This window comes from Suricata suricatta, chromosome 2 (assembly GCF_006229205.1).
Source record: "Suricata suricatta isolate VVHF042 chromosome 2, meerkat_22Aug2017_6uvM2_HiC, whole genome shotgun sequence".
NCBI lineage: Eukaryota > Metazoa > Chordata > Mammalia > Carnivora > Herpestidae > Suricata > Suricata suricatta.
The window spans coordinates 89,839,691-89,861,403 of record NC_043701.1 but is presented as its reverse complement, the minus strand read 5'-3'; the positions used below and the strand labels follow the sequence as shown (position 1 = coordinate 89,861,403).

The 21,713-nt window shown below is 35.5% G+C and overlaps 1 protein-coding gene across 1 annotated transcript in view; it reads left to right on the top strand.

Moving 5' to 3' along the window:
- LOC115275305 (diacylglycerol kinase beta) overlaps window positions 1-21,713 on the top strand; it is a 296,124-nt gene that overhangs the window by 180,110 nt on the left and 94,301 nt on the right. Inside the window, exons 8-12 of the mRNA XM_029919005.1 lie at window positions 3,007-3,081; window positions 6,124-6,243; window positions 14,928-15,045; window positions 17,756-17,844; window positions 17,927-18,043. Coding sequence (XP_029774865.1) covers window positions 3,007-3,081; window positions 6,124-6,243; window positions 14,928-15,045; window positions 17,756-17,844; window positions 17,927-18,043 — 519 coding nt within the window. The remainder of the gene's footprint in view (window positions 1-3,006; window positions 3,082-6,123; window positions 6,244-14,927; window positions 15,046-17,755; window positions 17,845-17,926; window positions 18,044-21,713) is intronic.

Below are 21,713 nucleotides of genomic sequence, written 5' to 3'. Positions count from 1 at the left end.
GCATGAAAAGATAAAAAAAAAGACCCCAACCTTGTTTGAATAATACATGAGAAAGTTGAGACCATTGATCTGGGAAGAAAAAAAAATCTGAGGTTTGACACTAAGGAAAATATCGAAAATGCCAGTAGAATTAAAAGGAATTATAAAGTCAGTTTAATCATGTTATCATTTTACCATTTTTAAGTCTTATAGTCATATATATGCTGTTCAAATACATATATATTTACAAATTGCTTTGACAAACTTCCCTTCTTAAAATGTCCCCTCTAATTTAAATGCAACTTGTATTCTTTATAATTTTAGTCATAGGAAAATGATAGGAGAAAAATATCATCTCTGTATGACATAACTGAAAGGAATAATTAAATATTTATTGTATTTATAATACACACAATAAGTGATAGTTTTCAAGAGGGGTAGTTAGATTCTTAATTTTACTGTACAAATCAGTGCTTCAAATATAAATCCATTTTTGGGTTCCTTCCAATAATGTAGTTATATTTCCTAATAATGTATTTGTCACATTATATCATTTTGTATTCTTTAAAGGAAATATAAGAATATTAATAATAAGTGTCAGGTTATGGAAATTTTGAAGTACGCAGATACATTAAAAAAAGATATGTTTAAATTGATTAAAATGAGCATTCCTTCTGATAATGAGTGAGTTTTTCTCGTCCTCTGACATACCTCCCTCTAGCAGAACTTACACAGAATTCTACAAGCAAAGCAGTGAAGCTGGATACATATTTATGTAATGCTGAGTATGGTAATGGCACATTAGCTTCTCCACAGAGAGATAAAAATGCGTAATTCCTAATTTAGGAAACGACCACCAGCTAGATTGATGTGGTGATGGTAGGATTTCTTATATTTAAATCTTTCCAATGTTTCAAATGCTATTATTTTTAAGTGCCTGGTAGCATCCAGTTTTCCATTTAGGAATATTAGGTTACATGATGCGTTTGCTCATTTTCTGGTGGCACTTCACAGCTAGGAGTTTAGACTTTTTTAGATATTTCCTTATGCTTATTGTAGCACTTGTGACTATAATGATACAAATTATATTTAAATGCAAATTTGTTTTATTTAATGCTTCTGTTGAATTAAATTAAAAGATGTTTTCTTATTAGACTTTTAGCCATGGTGTGGCAGTTGATTTGAAAATTTAGTCAAATGCTTTTTTTGGTCTCTGGCCATTGTTGTTGTTGTTGTTTACATATAGTATATTGCCAGCAGTATTTATAACTATACATCTAATATTAAACAATGAATTGGGGATAAATAAATTTATTTATTTATAATTCTATTAGTCTGTTTTGTAATTAAGAATCTGAATTTTATTTCTATGGTTTTCTGCACACAACTTACTACCCCAGTACATTGCCTTCACTATCAGGTTGAAATTGCTTATGCTGATGTCATCTGTCTTAAAGGTATAGAGCTTCACATATTGGAGGCAGAGCATAGGAAAAATGATACTTTGAAAAATGACCACTACGTGTAATAATGCTAGTTAATATTTATTCATTCCTTGCACTGTGCCTAGTGACATAAATGTATTTCATATCATAACATGTTTACTCTTTGGAGCAACTATACAAACTAGTTAAGATTAGAATACCCATTTTACTGATGAGAAAATCGAGTCTTAGGTTAATTGACTTATCTAATGTCACATGCCTACATGATAATCCACTAAAAATAATTTCTGTTCCTAAAAACATATCCAGGGACATTCACCATTCTAAACCATTAAGGCATGTATAGGCAGAGGTAGAGTAATACACACACACACACACACACACACACACACACAGGCACACACATGCACAATACTAGCCTATAATTCCAAGGTACATTAGTTTAACATTTTTCTTCTCTGTAATAAGTAAGCACATTTATATTTGTATGTTTTTCTGGGGCAACCTGTGTTACATAAATAGCATTTTCATGATTACATTTGTTTTTTTTTTTTTCCTGGAGAGTGGGAAGGTAGCTTTCATCAGTTTTTCAGAGGGACCCATTATCTCCCAAAAGAAAACCTCTTTTACCATGTTTTCTTCTTCACTTTACGAATGTTAAGTACATATATTAGATCAGAAATTTGAGTAGAACAATCTTTTATTAACATACTTTCAAACCTCATTCTTTGATATTTCTTATGTTTTGAATTATTATACTGCAACACACCACTTTTAAGTATGTCATTGACTACATTTAAAATTACTAGCATTTACAAAGCATATTTAATCTATTTTGGAGATAGGGAATGATTAAAGCATTAAAAAATTGGTATGAGCAAATGTTTTAATTTATTTAGTCAAGTCATATGTATTAACTAGCCATTCTTCAAAGAGTTGAGATAAGAAGAAGAATATGAGGATTCTAACTAAAATTCTATTTCCTCATAAAATAAACTTTACATGTACTTAGCCTCCAAACCTTGAGCCTTGAACATACCTCTAGCAGAGCAAATTATACCAATTAATGGCTAGAAGAGTCAACGTACGTTCTCAGTGTATCAGAATAAAAATAAACTCTCCGTCGCCCTCAAACGCTTCCTTTCCTCTTTCCACACCTGTTTCCAAGCCATAGGGTCAGGATACTTGGTGACTTAAGCATCACATCTTGTGAAAATATGCATGTCCCTTCTTTGATCGGATGTTCTTTCCCAAGACAGATTTTCTTCCTTAAAAAAATCTTCTATTGTAAGAAAATCTTTTTTTGTGCAGTTGTGCCCTCTTCTGGTGAAGATTTCTAGACAAAATACAAAATGAATTTATATTCAAATGCATCGTTTATGCGTAGTTAATCAGACTGTCTAAAGGATATATTATGTGTGTATAAATTACTATATATATAAATTATATAGTTAATCATGTAACTTCTTTAGTTTTTGAGTAACATGTTAAACAAAAAATTCTTGTAAGTCACAGCTTGAAAAGCTTACAAAGACCTTGTATTCATATCCATTCATTCTCTCTCTCTCTCTTTGCTCTCCAGGAACTAGAAAACATCATCAGTCAGATGATGCATGTCGCAGAGTACCTTGAATGGGATGTCACTGAGCTTAACCCAGTAGGTACATGAGTGATTTAACTGTTGGCTGCATTCCTGAGGCATCTCTTTGGTCCGTTTTGGAACTTTAAGATACTCCTGCCATTTGATATTTTCCTTTAATAACTCTAAGTTACTCTTTCTATTCAGTACTGAAATGGATTCTGAGCAAGGACATGTGTATGTGGTGTCATGAAGCTCTTAACAGTAACCTTTGCTTGTCTTCTTCATGGAAATTAGTTCGAATGGCCGCCTCATAAAGCTGTAGGGAAACAGGCTGCTGATGGCACTGCCAGTCATGCCGTCCCAGTAAGATGTCAGATGTGATGTGTGTCTTTCATGACCTCTTTGATTTTCCTCATATAGAGATAGCTAAATATCTATGCTAAAAGAAGGTGAACTAAATTAAGAAGATGATAGTTTACTGCGCACAGTGCATTGTGTTATTTCCCTCTATGTGTGTTATTCAACGCTTACGCCTTTCAGAGGTAGATATCACTATTTTACTCATTTTACACAGGAGGAAATTGAGACCTTAGAATGTAAAATAACTTGCCCATAGCAGTTCAACTGGTCAAAGAAAGAGCTAGAACATTGTATTCTACTGTTTAAAGAAATGGTATCTAACAGTGCTTATAAGAACATAAAAAACAAACTTCTTTTTTTACATTATTCAAATGTATATTAAAACATACTTGATTAGAAACTGTGACTTTCGCTACAAGTAATATTTTGGGGAGAGCTGATGAGTATGTTATTGACTTTATCTTATTATTGAAACCAATTAAGTTGAGCAAATTATAAATGAATTAAGCAAATACAAATCAATTTTATTTTAATGGCTTGCATTTTATATGAATTTTAAAAGCCTTGTAATGGCATGATAATGGCATGATTATGTGATAGGAGAGCGGAGATAGCATTTCCTTTGCTTTGGAAACTAATGTCCGTAAATTACAGCAAGGTTGTATACAATGTCATTTACAAGGGGGCTACCATTCTTACTGAGAGTGTGGTTTTCCAAGTTTAAGTCAACTGGTTTTTCTTTTTGAGGGATGTGGAAATATACATGCTGTGTATATGATTCAGAGCAGGTACCATTAACAATGTTGCAGTTTTTATATGGAATAGTAAAGACCGGCATTTCATTCTAAGTATTTAAGGATACTGCTTGATTCATCTTAGTGTTATTTTCCCTGAAATCTAGGGACTTCTTTTAAGTTCTGTTGCCCTTTGGAGTTATTTTAATATAAAACAGCTTTCTCCATCCTAATTGCCTAATACCTGTAAATACTGCACATCTTTTAATCAAGTGTCTTGTCCTCCCTGGAGTCATGGAAGGAAGGAAGATGTTTTTCTATTAGATTTTAAAGCAGAAGGGGGCACTATTGCTTCCTTTCCCTGCCCCCTAAATATTGGAGGGCCGTACATTTGAGGAAAAGGAAGATCTGGATGAATGGAGGAAAGGAACAGTTGGTGACTAGACGTCTAATTATGACAGATACCTACTAGAAGACAAAGAATAAGCTCTCTGGCATTATTTGTCATTTGTGGCACACACCGATACATCTGTCAGCTCTGTGAGTAGTATGAATAGTAGAAAGTGAAGATAAAATGACTGACCTTGTACAGTGTTGGCTGTCATGGGGACCGCCTCATCCTGCCTAATGACTCGGCCACTCTGCCCATTTTAAACCAGTGTGTACATTTGTAAGTTTCCACATATGAAGAAATATAATTGAGCATTTGAGGTCCATGGCAGTTACTGGGAAGACTGAGATATCCCTGGAATAGGTTTTTAAAAAATGAACCCAGACTCTCACATTAGATTTATTAGGTACAAAATGAAAGCATCAACCATCTGCAACAATGCTCTATGTTCTAGTTCACTTCTCACTTATTCTTCCTACTAGTTCCTCAAAGTACGTTCAAGAGGCAGGACATTGTAACAAGATCTTATATCATTTTGCTAAATAATTTCTTCTGTTTTTCATTTTGAGACTAACAAAATTATTATCTCAGCACCATTTTGTTCCAAAACGTCTCTTCTTTTTCAATACCTATATTTAGGTGTGTATGAAGGAAAATAACCTGATTTTCAAATACTTCATGAGGAATCACACCAATCAACTAAGCTGAGGAGTTTTTAGGCAAACAACACTTTTATCAGTGTATCAAGTATTCCATTTATTACACCTTTGAAATTTTTGTTTGAATGCTCTTTGTATTTCTTTTTTTTTTTCTGAATTGATTAAAATTTCTGTATTAGCATTTTGGTGCTCTTAGATGGAAGTGCTTCACCTTGCCAGCAGCTAGAGGCAGTATGTTTGAAACACACATAGGCTTACTGAGAATAAAACATTAACACTACCTGTATGTCACTTAGTATGCATTCTAGATGCTCTTTGAAAAAACTTACAGTATATTAACACACTTATTAAACATATTGCATTGAATTCTGATATTACCACTATGAAACTTAGACATAAATGTATTACCAACAAGCACGGTAGAGAACATTTTGAGACACTTTGTGCAAGTCAACTTTGGAAAAGAGATCTAATCAAAAATGACTTGATGGTTTAACTTCTTGGATTATTAAGTTCTGATGGGCAATTAAAAGCAACTTAATTCCCCCACCCCTTACCACTTAGCAAAGAGTTATATCAGCTCTTTGCCATGAAGTTAATTTGTTCAGACATTATCTGGCATATATATGAATTTTAAAAATCTAGAGAAAGCAATTAAAGACTACTTTCACCCTTAAATTAAAGATACCTTCTTGTTACAGCTGTACCGTTCGGTGAGAAAGTGTTAAAAACGTAAGCAGTTATTTCTACAAGTTGAACATTATAAGTAGTCCTATTCCAGAAATGGTAACAAAGCCACTATACCCACAGGTACTGGGTTAACATCGTACCGCCTTACCTAGTTAGTTATCTCTACTCTGCAGTTTGTTACTACTCAGTTTGTCTTGACTAACGCAATGCAATGCTTGGTTCTTTCTTTTGAAAGTTATTTTGCTGATTCACTGCAAGCTTTCCCTCCTCTCTCCTCCTCCAGATCCTCCATGAAATGATGGAAGAAATTGACTACGATCATGATGGAACCGTGTCTCTGGAGGAGTGGATCCAGGGAGGAATGACGACGATCCCACTCCTCGTGCTCCTGGGCTTGGAGAATGTAAGCATGCGCGCAGAGGGGGGGGTCTGGTGGTGAGTCCGCGGGGGGCGCTCTCAGTAGTTTGATTATAAATTGATTTGGCAATTTTCTATCACTAAACATCTAGTGAGTGCCTGGACCTGTAAATAGGACTACCACAGTGCGATTTCATAATAAGTCGTGATTAATACTTGCCAAACACCCATTGATTCATTTTAGGTTTTGCTTTATTATTTAATACATACTTTCGCTCTTTTTTCTCTATTTAAAATATGATCTAGCTTGAAAAAAACATTGACCTTCTCATTTTATTTACGGCAAGAAACTCCCCAATATTATTATATTCTGTGGTTCTTGTGGTGTCCCATCTCATTCCATAATCACCATCCCCAAGAAGAAAATCTATTTTATTGAAAACCAATACTTGGAAAAGCCAATTTTATACTGAGGTAGTTAAGAATATATATATGAAACATAAATTTTTCTTACATATCGTCAGATCAGCCAGCCTTTCATTGTAAGCCTGTCAAAAGTTTTCTTGTATCATTGTGTCCAGTGGTAATTAAATAGTGGTTTAGAAAAGAAATTAACCTAGGTTTAGAATGGGATATGATGGTGTCTTTGAAACTGAATCTTGCTGCCCAGTCTTGATGTCAGTTTCAGTAATCGTTGATTTCAAAGTCAATGAGTCACTACTAGATTTTTGTATTTAGCATTAATAATCAAGAATTAACTCTAATGCATATATAGGAAAATGTACACAAACATTCAAAGAGTATTACTGAAGGAAACCACCATAGCACATAAAATACTTAGAATTTTGAAATGCAAGAACATCATTTCCAGCACTTTGCTGCTGACTCCAAATCTTTTCATACTTCTTGTTACCAAAGATATTGGTAACATATCCCTGGTCACATGTAGTCTTGAATGTTGCAGATTCAAGACTATACAACAGTTCCTCAAGAGACCAAAGTTTTAAAAGCCCTCATGAAATCTTAAAGTCTGGATTTGTAACACATATAAGAGTTTACACAAATGTGTTTGTACACATTTTCCTATGGGTTCGGGAATCTATATGTGGCCTTCAGGAAAGTAGCATTTCTCCCTTTTTCACCTGTGTCTTCAAATTCTTTTACATTTAGGTTAAGCTTAACCCCTCATGAGGCCCATAGGATTTCAGACATGGTCAGAGGAAGGCAAAGAAAAATTAGTAATAGATGATGTATAGGAAGTTATCCTTAAATAATTTATTAAAACAAAATAGATCTTATTGTTAATAGGTATATATTTCTACATTTTGAAAATTAATGAAGCAGGGTGTCTTATATTTGATGTTCTCATACATAACCTGATATCTTTTGGTAATAACCTGTTGTATATTTCTATATTATAAATATTTGTTTAATTATTTAATACACCTGACTAAAGTATTTGTAAGTAAATCAGGGGAAAACAAAAAGAAAATTAACAAAAGTTAACATTTTCAGGATTAGGGTATAGTCTAAACAGAAAAAGTTGTCATATACTAGTCAAGAAGTTCTGATGAGGGGCGCCTGGGTGGCTCCGTCAGTTAAGCTGCCGACCTCAGCTCAGGTCATGATCTCATAGTTCGTGGGTTTGAGCCCCGCCTCGGGCTCTGTGCTGACAGCTCGGAACCTGGAGCCTGCTTCTGATTCTGTGTCTCCCTGTCTCTCTGACCCTCCTTCACTAACACTCTGTGTGTGTCCCTCTCTCAAAAATAAATAAATGTTAAAAAATTTTTTTAAAGTTTTAATGATAACATTTCCGTCAAAGAGAATTTTATATTTTTAAAGCTAAATTACATTTATTCTACATATTTATGGCAATTTTTGTATGAGATATGTGTGGGAATGAATAAATAAATCATTTGTTATTTGGGATGCTAGACAGCAAGATGCCTAAAAGCAGACTTAGTCACCTAGTTTTAAAATATTACAGAAAGACTTTGAAATGATGTTCTTCTTAGGAAACAGTTGTTTAGATTTTTATTATAATTTGAAAGATAAATATAGATAATCTATGAAGTTGTGAAAGTAGCGTGGGTAAATATATTCCACAAATCCATATAGATTTAATTCAAATTATTTTAAATAAATAGAATACTTCATCAGTTTCTAATGTAGCAGCAAATTTATTTCAACTGAATGAAAATTCTGTCATGAATTTCTATAAGGTTAAGCATACATAATATATAAAGTATACATAATATACTTTATAATCACATTCTTAAGTTTATATTTTGTGAATTTGGTAATATGAGATGTTTTTGGAGCTTAACAGGAGAAAGCCATTTAGGGTTTCAAAGTAGTAGCCGGACCTATGTTCCAAAACTGTGTTTCCAGTGAAAGCCACTAGATGGCAGAGCTACATCATTTAACATTAACGGACCAACTTAACTAGGAGATGGGATTTTTCCTCTTTAAAGAATTCTGAGAGTAAGATCCCTTTTCTTTTCTCTTTTTAAAAAAGAATAAGCCAATAATCTTTTAAATTGTCTTTTAACAAAATATATAAGCCATGTAATTATGGTCACAACACAGAGCATTTATTTGTTAGAAACAGCTTCTTAATTCCAAGGCATGGAAAGTGTTCCACAAAGCAGGAATGACACCGTGAGGACTGAGTGACGAGGGCCTTTTTTAGGTAATTGAGATTTATTTCCTTTTCTGTAGGCAGTTAATGTGTTATGTTATTACCTGTAGAGAATTTGATTCATGATGCCATTTCCCCTTTCTTCCCCCCCAATCCCCTCCCCAACACTTTTGCTAATCAAATTGGAAATCTAGAAGCTTTAGGTTGAATCTAGCCGTTGATTGTGCAGTGGTCTTGTTATATTCTTGTCTTCTGTCAACTATGAGCTCAGGGAGTAGGTTCTAATTGATAGTGCTTGTTAAATACCACAGTGTATTTGAAAGTGGCTGTGGTGTACTAGCCAATTACACAGATAAGAAACATTGTCCTGGGAGAGAAGTCCTTACTTGTAATATGAAGCAGAACAGTTGTGATTTCATCGTAGATTCTTTTTCTCCCATCAACAGACTTTATCTATTTACTCTATTTCACACAGTATCTGTTTTAGCAGCAAAATCACAAATGTAGTTTATCAGAACCTGATTCTATATAAAATGCTAGAGAATAAGAATCATTTCCATTCTGTTATAAGAAGTCCGTGGAACTTAGCTTACTCAGTATGAAATGGTGCAGATTCTTACATCTGAAGGAAAGCAGAGAGTTTGGGTGGCACTTATGATTTTTATTACACCTGACGCAGAGTCATTTATTCATTAAGGTCTCTGTTGGCACTGCTCATTTTCATCATTAGGGCTGGCACAGAGGCAATCACAGAAACTAAGTAAAGGAGAGAGAGCAAGGCTGTTTTCCAATAAAACTTTATTTAAAAAAACAGGTTGCTAGTCAGATTTTACCCAAGGGACATAGTTTTCTGACCCCTGATTTATTCTGTCACTCATCTGTTGTATTAGAAACAGAAAGAGTATTAATTTATGGTTTGGTCATTTAGGAGAACAGAATCTAATATGATTTTACTTAGCTCGAACAACCCCAGCAATACAGTGTGAACTAATGAAGAGATAGTACAGTAGCAATGAACTTCATCAAACTGATTGTTACATTGGCTCTGTTAGCAAGTCATTCTCTCTAGATACATAGAAAGAAGCTAGGCAAGAATATTCTTTTTTTTCTCCTAATATTCTTTCAATCCAGATATTCCTTTTTGTAGATAAACAAGATAATTCATAATGCTCCAATTCCTAAAATCTGTAATCTTGGATCATTATTAAATTTTTCAAAGAAAATTCCTGAATTCATATTATCATAAAACAGAAATACATATTTGAGTAGGAGCCTGGCTTAAAATAAGAATAACTTGACTTTGTAGTCTTAGATTTTAGTACACACATCTGGCATGTATGGCTTCTGAATGGATATATGTTTTCATTTCATTTTTTGTGTTCTCAGAACCCTGGACTTTAACTACTATACATAATTTAAACTTTGCTGTTGATCAAACTGTTTTAGGACACATATTTTCAGCTGATTCAGCAAAACGAAAAGTAACCTTTTGGTGTGCCTCTTGGTTTCTGATGAAGTCTATTTCCTGATGAAATTTCTGAGTATCATGGAGAGCCAAAGATGATGCCTTCTTAATAGACTAAGATATATTTGGAAAATTAATGCTTCACACTCTATTTTTTTAAATTTAATTTGGTTGAGCTGTTGTTCTGCTGCTTATACATTGCTCAATCTAGAAAGGAATGCAACAGTTCTTGAGATTGCAGATTGGGTCATTCAAGGACACTGAATAGGTGTTATGATGTGCTGTTGAATTTGTATTTGAACCCAAGAATGGCAGGGCCTGAGCCTGACTTTTGAAAAAGGACTCTGGAGATAAGCAGTTGATGGCAACTCTACTCAGAATTTTAAACTGTCTTTCTTCATTCTCTTTGCCCAGATCTGATGTAGCTCATCTTTTTGTCTTAAAGAGCAGTTTCTTACATATTGTTATATCTTTTTGGAGACCTTGTGCAGAAAAGTAAGGTAATTTAATGGTCCTTATTATTTAATGAGTTGGGATTAATTTGCAACATTAGCTCTTAAAAGTGTTTTAAGTGAAGTCAGCTGAGACAGACAGGGATGTGGCCGGGGATGGGGTTAGAGGCATGTTGGTCAGTTTTCTCCTTGAGGTCTTTTGAAAAAAGGAGATTATTTCTCATTGGTTCACTTGAGGACTATATGTAATCTTGGATGCATTTTGGGAGAAACGATAACTTTAGAAATCAATAAGATCATGAAATAGCTTTCAAAAAGTTCCAAAGGGCATTCTTGCCTTTGAAACCTCCTTTTGACTTCTAGGTAGTAAAAAGAGGGGAAGAATCTGATCTCCTTCTCTGTGGGAACTTGCCTTCGTTTCATTAAGTCGTCCTCTGTCACAATCATGTCACAGAACTGAACCACTTCATTTATAAAATACAGTGTTTTATAGATACCAGGAGGAAATTTCTACCAAGAGTGCTATCCGGTAATGAAAAACTGAGAACAAAATTTTTATGAAACAAAGGAGTAAACCTGCAAACATCCTTCTCAAGTCTTTTGGCTAAAACATTGGTATGTTACAACTCAACCCAATGATAGTAATAATATTTGCTGTTTATATAACACCAATCTTCTGAGGAGCTAAATTGACTTCACAGGTATTGTATAATGAAACCTCACACCACAGCCTGAGAGAGGAAAGTAGGTGTTTTCGTTTTATTAGAGAGGAAAATAAGAAGAAAGGTGAAATGGCTTACCCACATTTTCATAGCAGGCCAGGAATCAAACCTTCTAGATTTCCTCATCATCTTGTTTAAAAAGATGAATTCCTTTCTATGACAATAAATATTTATTTGCAATAGAAGTACTATTAGGAACACGCTCTGCCGGCTGACAGAAGATAATAAGGGACAGATTCTCCCTGTCCCCCACTAAGTTTAATAAGACAAACAAGACAAGACATGAAAATACAGAAAGCAGGAGTATAATTTGCACCGCTGAGAAGTAGTTGGCTCCTGGTTTCAATTTCTTCTCTTGAAGTCACATACATATTTCATTCTTTGCATATTTTGGCAATGTATCCGGTTAATAGCTATAAAGCTATTTAATTTGTTTTTTGATAAAGTATTTTATGTCTGGGTAATGGATTTGTGCATCACTTGCAGCCTGTAACATGGCTAAGTGTTCTGATTGACAGAACACCCACGTTCAGACTTGTTTATTTTTTGATAAGGAAAATGCCAGCTAACTTAGTCCATATGTGCTCTTCAACAGGGAGGCATATTCACATGTAATGGACACTCATTTAAAAATAAAATGACAAGGATTAAAAGAACAGTAGTACATATGAAAATTAGATATTTCCCCTTTCTTTTCACTTTAGAAGGTTTGTTTAAGCTGATTTTATCTGTATCTGTATATTATTTCTACCCATCTACCCATCTATATCTATCTATCTATCTGTCTATCTATCTATTAAATTAAGAACCCCGTTTCTTAAACTTTTGACTCAGGATGTTTCATTCTTATTTTAAGGAATAGAAGATTTAAAATAAAGACAGTTCAAAAAGTATAGCATTGCAAAACAAATATATGAAATGTTCCATTCATTAGAAATCTCATGACTCAAGCCAATTAGAACTGGATTCAGAAGTATTATAAACACTATTTCTTACTTTACTTTATTTATTTTGAGAGAGACAGAGAGATCATGAGTGGGAACGGGCAGAGAGAGAATCCCAATCTTCACCGTCAGTGCAGAGCCCCATGTAGGACTTGAGCTCCTGTAACCGTGGGATCATGACCTGAGCCCAAAATAGGACTCAGACACAACTGACTGAGCCACCCAGGTGCCCCTATAAAAACCATTTCGTGGGGCACCTGGGTGTCTCAGTCAGTTAAGTGTCCAACTTCAACTCAGGTCATGAACTCATGGTCTGTGGGTTCGGGCCCGCATTGGGCTCTGTGCTGGCAGCTGAGAGCTGGGAGTGTGTTTTGGATTCTGTGTCTCCCTCTGTCTCTCTGCCCCTCTCCCACACATGCTCTGTCTCTCTCTGTCTCTCAAAATGAATAAATGTTAAAAAAAAAACTGAAAGAAAAATGTCTTAAGTTGTAGAAGAAAATTAAAGCACCAATGTCTCCTGATGTCCTCTCCACAACACCCTTAGCATAACTGCTTTTGTTGAGAGTTTGTCTGTCCAAACAAACAAAACTAAGCATGGCCAAGAACCGTGAAGGGTCTGCAAGTCGCCCTACTTGCACATTAGCGAGTCAGCTTGCTAAAGTCCCATGTGAGCTGGAAGAGGACATGAGGCACCTGGGTCAGAAACAAAGGACTTCTCTGCTCACAACAGAGCAAGCAGTAGGGGCTGCATGTTTGAGCCAGGTCTCTTGGCCTCTAGGCTCACACAGGTGATGGCGTAGGTCCCAAGGAATCACTGTGCACAGCCTCAGAACTTGGAACCCCTGGCTTTGGGAAACGAAATCTTTTATAATGTGCAGTAAACAAACCTGCTTAACCTTTTCTTAGAAGAGAGAGATTATTTTTATTATCCGGGACAGTAAGTAAAACTGCCCTCTGCTCTGTAGGGAGATACATCTCTATTGTCCAAGGCTACTTGTTTTTCACATATCTTTGAAAAGATTACCTGGAAAAAAACTGACAGTCTTTCTGCTTACAAAATGCACAGAAATTCAAGACACCCATGGAGAATTATCTCCCAGGAAACATTTTCATTAATGCTTCATATTATGATGCAAATTTGACATTTCTGGTTCTAATGTAAGAGTTAGTTACTATGGATTTAATCAAGTATTTTAAATCTGGTGGTTTGTCTCTTCCCTGGAAATAGGAAAAGATGGTCAGAAAGCACTATTATTAATATTTTACTATCAAGAGGAGTGAAATGATCTGGACATGTTTCTATTGTCCCACCACTATGGACAATGTATTCATGTCCCAGCACACAGGAGGTGACCAAGAGGTTTTATTCGGTGAATGTGTTCTGAAAAACATACCTAGACTAACCTGAAAAATCATGTCCTATAATGGTTTCTATAAAATAAGTCATATCTAAAATTAATTGGTGAATGGTATAAAAAGACTGCAAGGAAGAAAATGATAGTAACAAAAGTAATGCAATTTAATGATTTCATTTAGTAGCCTGACCACCTTGTAAGGAATTAAAGAGATTCCGAAACATCTAAGTATTTCATTCTGCTTCAGTCTGAACAATATAAGTATAATTATATACCTATTAGAGAAATAGCTATTATGATATTATATAGTTTTACTGAGAAGAATAAATCAGTATTATAATTGTAATGAAAAATGTGAATTAACTTAAAGTTAAGATTATTACAGCAAATAACTAAAGTGCTTATTATAAATAAAACCAGAAATATAGTTTTAATATTTTACCATATTTCTAGAAGATTAAAATCATTCATATTTTACAAAAGAGGAATAAACAGGATGATAATATAATTAGGTCCTTTAAAAAGTTTATCTTTTAAATTTTGCTATTTGTGGCATACAAAAATACACTAATGTAAATTAGAAGATGTAAGTCATCCCCAAGTGAAAGTTAAGATAACACCAATAACTTACCTGTAAGTAATTGTTCTTTCCCACCCCATTCCTCTGCTCCTTTAAGACCCACTGTCATGAAATTTGAATATTCCCACTACTAAGCAAGGGTTAACATTCTCTCTAAGTTTTTATTTGTCAGGCTCTTCCACTCAAGATGAGTGTTTTCTCTTTCTTTATTCATTTACTTCTTTCTGGAAATGTTCTGAGGATAAAATTTTCACAGGCGAGGCAGGCATGTCCCAGTTCTTTGAGAGTGCTCAGTTTGGCAGGTCCTTATGATGGTTGGGGACATGCCATTGAACTGTTGACATTAGATAAGAATGTGTGCGTTGCTGTCTTATCTGAGATGTGTTAGCAGGATCTCGTTCCACTAGGGCACATGTGTTTTTCTAGGCTCCTTGGCGATCTTGGAGAAAGTCAGGGATGAAATAACAGATTGTCTTCAAATGCCTCAGTCCAGCGCTGAATTTTATTGGCACTTGCATATTCCACTGTTTATTTCATTAAGTGAAATCTGTTTCTCTTACGTCCTGCGCAGAACGTGAAGGATGACGGACAGCATGTGTGGCGGCTCAAGCACTTTAACAAACCTGCCTACTGCAATCTTTGCCTGAACATGCTGATCGGTGTGGGGAAGCAGGGCCTGTGCTGTTCCTGTGAGTATATTTACTTGGCCTGGATGTCAGCACCTGGTCGATTTCATGGAAAGTCCTAACTGTCGATGGAGACATAAGGCATCATTCTGACCCTTCCTGCACCTAGGATTTATGTTTCCTTGCAATGTGTTCCAAAATGTTTAGGTCCCTCTGGTTTTAATTTTCTTCAGTTTTGAGACACCTTCCCCGTGGAAAAGAGCAAAGGACATTTTCCAATTCATTAGCCATTTTCTTTCCATTGTAGTTTGATTTATGTATGATTCCGTTTCTTCTGGGACTATTATAAAAATACCCACTGGTTTCTCAAATCTTTATCTTATTCATACTTGTGCTTTTTTCTTCCAAGTTAGCCACATAATTCACATTGTCTTCCTATAAGAAGCCATTTCTTTTAGGTCTTTTAAAAACAATTAAATTATGGGGCACCTGGGTGGCTCAGTTGATTGAGCCTCTGACTTCAGCTCAGGTCATGATCTCATGGTTTGTGGGTTTGAGCCCCGCATTGAGCTCTGTGCTGATAGCTCAAAACCTGGAGCCTATATTCAGATTCTGTCTCTCCCTCTCTCTCTGTCCCTCCCCTGCTCGCTCTCTCTCTCTCTCTCTCAAAAAAATTAAATTAATTGGTAACTAATTCACATTCAAATAAGGATACAAACTAATCTTAAGGCTCAGGAGCATAATATTTAAGGCTATCATGAGGAAAACCTTCATATGTGGTTATGGATATTGGAAACTAAAGGATTGACTATGCATGAGCTGTGACCATTTCAGTACACTTACCTTTACAATTTTCATTTTATTCTGTTGAGTGAGTACTGCCCATTAGAATTTTCTGATAACCATTAATTTATAAAAGTCACCTAAGTATTTTTAAATAAATAATATTTATGCCTGAGAAATGTTTACATTGTCTCTTGCCTCTGTTAAAACAGAGGAATATCTTGTCCTACTCAATAAATATACCATGTCTGGTCTAACAAATTGTCCAACTATCTCATTTTCTACTATGTACAGAGTTACTGAAAACTGTAAAGGTTTTTTTTTTATGTTTATTTATTTTTGAGAGAGAGAATGAGCATGTGAGCAGGGGTGGGGGAGGAGAGAGAGAGCGGGAGAGAGGGAATCCCAAGTAGGCTTCAGGCTATCAGTGCAGAGCCCAATGTGGGGCTTGAACCCATGAACTGCAAGATCATGACCTGAGCCAAAATCAAGAGTTGGATGCTCAAACTACTGAGCCACACATATTAAATCTGATTTCTTATTTGGCTTTCACACAGCCATATTGGATATTAATAATCTGGTATTATTTTTAGGTAGCAGCTTCCTTGGTAATATATCTGAGAATTAGCTTCCTTTTCCATGTGCTATTTGACATTTTTAACAATGTTTTAGTGCCACATTTGAGTGATATTAATGGAGTTCTATGAATTGCCATATTGTCACTTCAGAGGGCAGTTTCTTGTGGCCACACTTGAGAGGCTAGTTATGCTAGAACATTCTTTATGTACAAAGAAAGTAATTTGTTTTCTAACTTTGTTATGTTTTAAAGTTTGTTAATTTTGAGAGAGAAAGAGAGCATGAGGGATGGGGAGGAAGAGGGAGAGGAGAGAGATTGAAACCCAAGCAGGCTCCACACTGTCAGTATGGAGCCCGGTGCGGGGCTTTCAAACTCAGGAACTGTGAGATCATGACCTGAGCCGAAGTCAAGAACCTAATGCTTAACCTACTGAGCCAAGGAAGTGCCCCTAAACTTTGTTGTTTTTTAGGAAAAGAATTTTTCATGGCAGATTCTACTGATGGGAACATATGAAACAAAATGATAATTCATTGTGAGTACTGTCAAATAAAGAGAGAGAGTTTTGCTCACAAATTTTAACTAACCATGTGGCAAATGCAACACTCGACATTATTGCCAATATGGGAAAGAGGAAAAAGAAAGATTTCTTTCTCAAAGTGACCAAAGGAAATAAAATTGTGGCTATTTTAAAATCAGTTTTACTATATAAATATTATGTGGGTTTAGTATTGTTCATTCCAATTCTATGTAGTGGTTTTTGTTTATTGAGCGGACAGCACGGTCATTTTTTTATTTCGTTGTTATTCTATATATTTATACATTTAGAACTCTTTTAGAATTGGTTGTTCCTTTTGGACAAGCAGTGCCATGATGGCAAGTGAGGGATAAACTTACACTGCAGGTCTGGCATGTCTGATGAAATCTACTCTCTGGAAATGGACTAATCAGCCATTTAAAGTTTAGATAAATCAATAGAGAAAATAGTATAAACTCATGAGCTTTTATTTCCATGCCCTCCAGCTGCTCTCATGCCTATACTTTGTAAAATATAGATCTCTTCCTTCTAGCAAATGACACCAAGTCATTTGGCAGTCATCAATTTGTCTTTAATATTTCTGTCATCTGGGAATTATTGTGAAAAATTTGAGTGAGGCCTGATTTAATTAAGCATTTCCTGCTTTGCCATGACAGAGGAGTCTTGGTTTTTCACATGCATAATATTTCCTGTACTAATTGGCCTTTTGTATTCCATGGTAAAAAAACAGTCAACTTAGACTTTTTCTTGATGTAGCTGATTGGACTGATTAGGGAGCAGTGGATGTGGAATGAGGCTCTGTTAATGCCATTCTTTCCCTACAAAATTGCAATCAGAACCAGGATTATCTCTGAATGTGTGTACATGTTTCTTTTCAGTTTGCAAGTACACAGTGCATGAGCGCTGTGTGGCCAGAGCTCCGCCTTCTTGCATCAAGACGTACGTGAAGTCCAAGAAGAACACTGATGTAAGTGTGTAGCTGTGCTTGCTCTCTTAGGGTGATGTCAGCAGAGGCCTCCTCTTATCACAGTGTGCTTGTTCTATTCTAGGTCATGCACCATTACTGGGTTGAAGGCAACTGCCCAACCAAGTGTGATAAGTGCCACAAAACGGTTAAATGTTACCAGGGCCTGACAGGACTGCACTGTGTTTGGTGTCAGATCACAGTGAGTAACGTTGGAAAACAAATCTCTCGACTTTACGTACAATGATGACTCTCCAAGAATTTTATCCTGGGTGATGATCCAGAATTTTAGACTAAGTCAGCATAAACCCGTGGAAGCTTTTTATCCCATGTGGCCCCCAAAGGAATAAGTGTCAGAGTCAGATTTGTTCTCATAGAATCCAGAATTTTAGAACTACTGACAATCTTAGAGGTAATACCATTATGTAGATTCCAGTGGTGTTCCAGGGAGCTCAAGAAGTTACCAGAAAGGTAACGAAAAGCCATAGCTAGAGGTGCGCACTGCATGTGGGATATAATCTGTATAGAACTCAGCTGTCCCTTCATCCCCAGTGCTGTTTTGGAAGAAATTTTCTGTCTAATATGTTGTAAGTTTATTTTAATCACAGAATCTATGGGCTTACAAAGGATAGAAAGATGAACAAAGGCCTAATTATATAATGAAGACCCGAAGACCAAGAAACACAGAGAATTGGTATTGACCACACGGCTAGGTAGACAGGCAGATGGGTCCATATTTTAGTTCTTGATGCTTCTAAAAACTTATTTTTGTGCTGCTTCACGATATGTTGTTGCATTGTTTCTTCACTTATATCATGGTTTGAGGAATAAGATTTTATACATGGGAGGCGCCTGGGTGGCTCAGTCGATTGAGCATCCGGCTTCGGCTCAGGTCATGATCTCACGTTGGTGGGTTTGAGCCCTGCATCAGGCTCTGTGTTGACAGCTAGCTCAGAGCCTGGAGCTTGCTTCGGATTCTGTGTCTCCCTCTCTCTCTGACCCTCCCCTGCTCATGCTGTCTCTCTCTGTCTCTCAAAAATAAATAAAAGACATTAAAAAATTTAAAAAATTTTTATACATGGTATTTACATATAATGTTTGTAGATATAAACTCTAGTCATTATAACGATATAAACAGTTGAGAAAGAAGAGGAAAATTGGTCTTTTCTGGGAAACTTTAGGAAATTATGAAAGCCTGGCTTAAATAAATTATGGAATAAATGCAAGTGTTAGATGATAATGCTAGTATTTTGTGTTTAATTTTTGGAAATTACTGGGGCACCCAGGTGGCTCAGTCACTTAAGCAACCAACTCTTGATTTTTGTGAAATCACATCCCACATTGGGCTCTCTGCTGACAGTAAAAAGACTGCTTGGGACTCTCTCTGCTCCTTCCCAGATTATATTCATGTGTGCTCTTTCTCTCTCTCAAAATAAATAAATGAACATTAAAAACATAATTTCTAAAAATTAGGTAAAATGCCAATTTTATAGTACAAAAATATTTATGGAACGGCCCCCCCCCGCATCTTTATTTTGGTTTTCCAGCTAGTGTATGAGTGTTTTTATTATAGGAGAAATTGTCTGTGCTTTTGTGCAACTCTAACAGTAGGAACCACTCTTCAAGTTAAATAAATTTTTCTGTAATGCCCCTGAACACCATACCCCACAGACCATTTACAATTTTTCTTAAACACACATATGCATACACATAGGATAATGAGAAAAACAAACTGTGACTTGCATTTCAAAAATAAAATTAGGCACTTTTTTTAAATGAACACATTTTCTTTAATCATTTTCAGCTATTACTCAGTTAAATTACATTTACATTTGAAATTTCCTCAATTATGAAAGATGGTTTTATTTTTTTGAAGTGTTTGGTTATAATAATAAAATGTCTAACAATGATTTAAATGACATATGGATTACTTAAACATATTGAGTCCTCATTTTTAAGAAGACCACACCTATTTGATTTTAGAAAATTTGTGCACTTGTATAATATTAAAGGTTTTTTTGCTAAGCATCTATAAAAATATGTAGTTTTTGTTTCAAATCTTATAAAAGCCTGTTTCAATTTTTCCCTTAATAGTGCATCTTTCATTAGTTATATATTTACTTTAGCATAAACTGAATTAGGAGAATATCAGAATTTATTTCTTCTTTGTATTTCAAGTTATTTTCCCATTCTTCATAAATTTTAAATGGAATGTCTTTCTTCTCTTTTTAAATTTCTTAAAAAACTATTATCATTTAAATGTATACTCATCTTGAACAATCTAAAACTATGCATTGCTAATACAAAAGCTTGTAAACTTTCTGGAATTTTCTTTATTTGACTGATCTCTTCCTTTCCTTTTTTAATCTCCATGAAGAGTGTCCTCTGCCCTTTCCATTCTATGGAAATGACTCACATTGAAGTTACCACTGGTAGTAGTCTGTTACTTCCACTCAGGGAATCTTGAAATTATTTTCTTGTCTTATATCCCATTTTGTTTTTCTACCTTTTTTTCTTATGTTTTAAGGTCCCTCTCTCATCTGTGACTCCAAAATTCGCATTGATATGTCAACCACTTATCAGTCATTTATATTTGATCAGAATCTTGGCTTCAACCTTGTAAGAAATTGAGCCTTACTTTTGTTGGAAAGAAGGTGTTACTTCTGAAGAAACCATATATATATTTTTAATATTTTATTTATTTTTGATACAGAGAGAGACAGAGCATGAGAGGGGGAGGGGCAGAGAGAGAAGGAGACACAGAATCTGAAGCAGGCTCCAGGCTGAGAGTCAGCACAGAGCCTGACGTGGGGCTCAAACCCACGAATGTGAGATCATGACCTGAGCCGAAGCCAGAGGCTCAACCGACTGAGCCACCCAGGCGCCCCGAAACTATATTTTTTGAAGTCTCAGGATTTGATGTCCAAATCAATTCAGACAACATACCCCTAATATCTTATAAGTAAAGATCAGTGCATACATGAAGATGACTTTGTCACTATGGCAGAGCTCAATTAAAACTGTAAATGTCTTCAAATCCTTTAAATCTGGGGAACTTGGGTGGTTTAATTGGTTGAGCGTCCCACTCTTGATTTTGGCTTAGGTCATGATCCCAGGGTCAGGGTATCAGACTCCTGTCAGTCTCTGTGGTGAGCATAGAACTTGCTCGGGATTCTCTCTCTCTCCTTTTGCCCCTCTCCCTGCATTCTCTCTCTATAAAATAAATAAATTGAAAAAATATAATCTCTTAGTTATGCTTAGGAAATAAGGGAGCAGTGAAGAATTTAAGGCAGAGTTTAAAAAAAAAAAGATGGCTGCCCTTTTACTAAGCTCTGTGAATTCCTGAGGCTTCTGGTGAACCTCTGCCTTATTGTTCACAAACCATGATCTCTAAAGGTTCTATGGGTATTTGGTTCATGAAATAAAACTTCCACAGTTTTTTTTTGAAAGTTCTCATCTATCCAGAAGAATATGTAGCCCTCTCAAAAGTAAGTTCATCCTCTATGCACTTTTTGATTGTTTATTAATTTAATGATGTTGTACCTAGGTTAAATATATTTACCTAAGAATATTTATGTATTTACTACAATCTATAGTTTCTTCTTGAACCATTGTGTGAAGATTTTAGTATAAAATTGATTGATTCTCTACTAGCACTTACCTGCTACTACCCATTGCCTTTAAACAGACTGAATCTACATTTTTTTTGTTTTTTTAAATTTATTTTTGAGAGACAGAGAGAGACAGAGTGATCAGAAGAGGGTAAGAGAGAGAGGGAAACGCAGAATCTGAAGCAGGTTCCAGGCTCTGAGCTGTCAGCACAGAGCCCGATGCGGGGCTCGAACCCACAAGCTGTGAGATAATGACCTGAG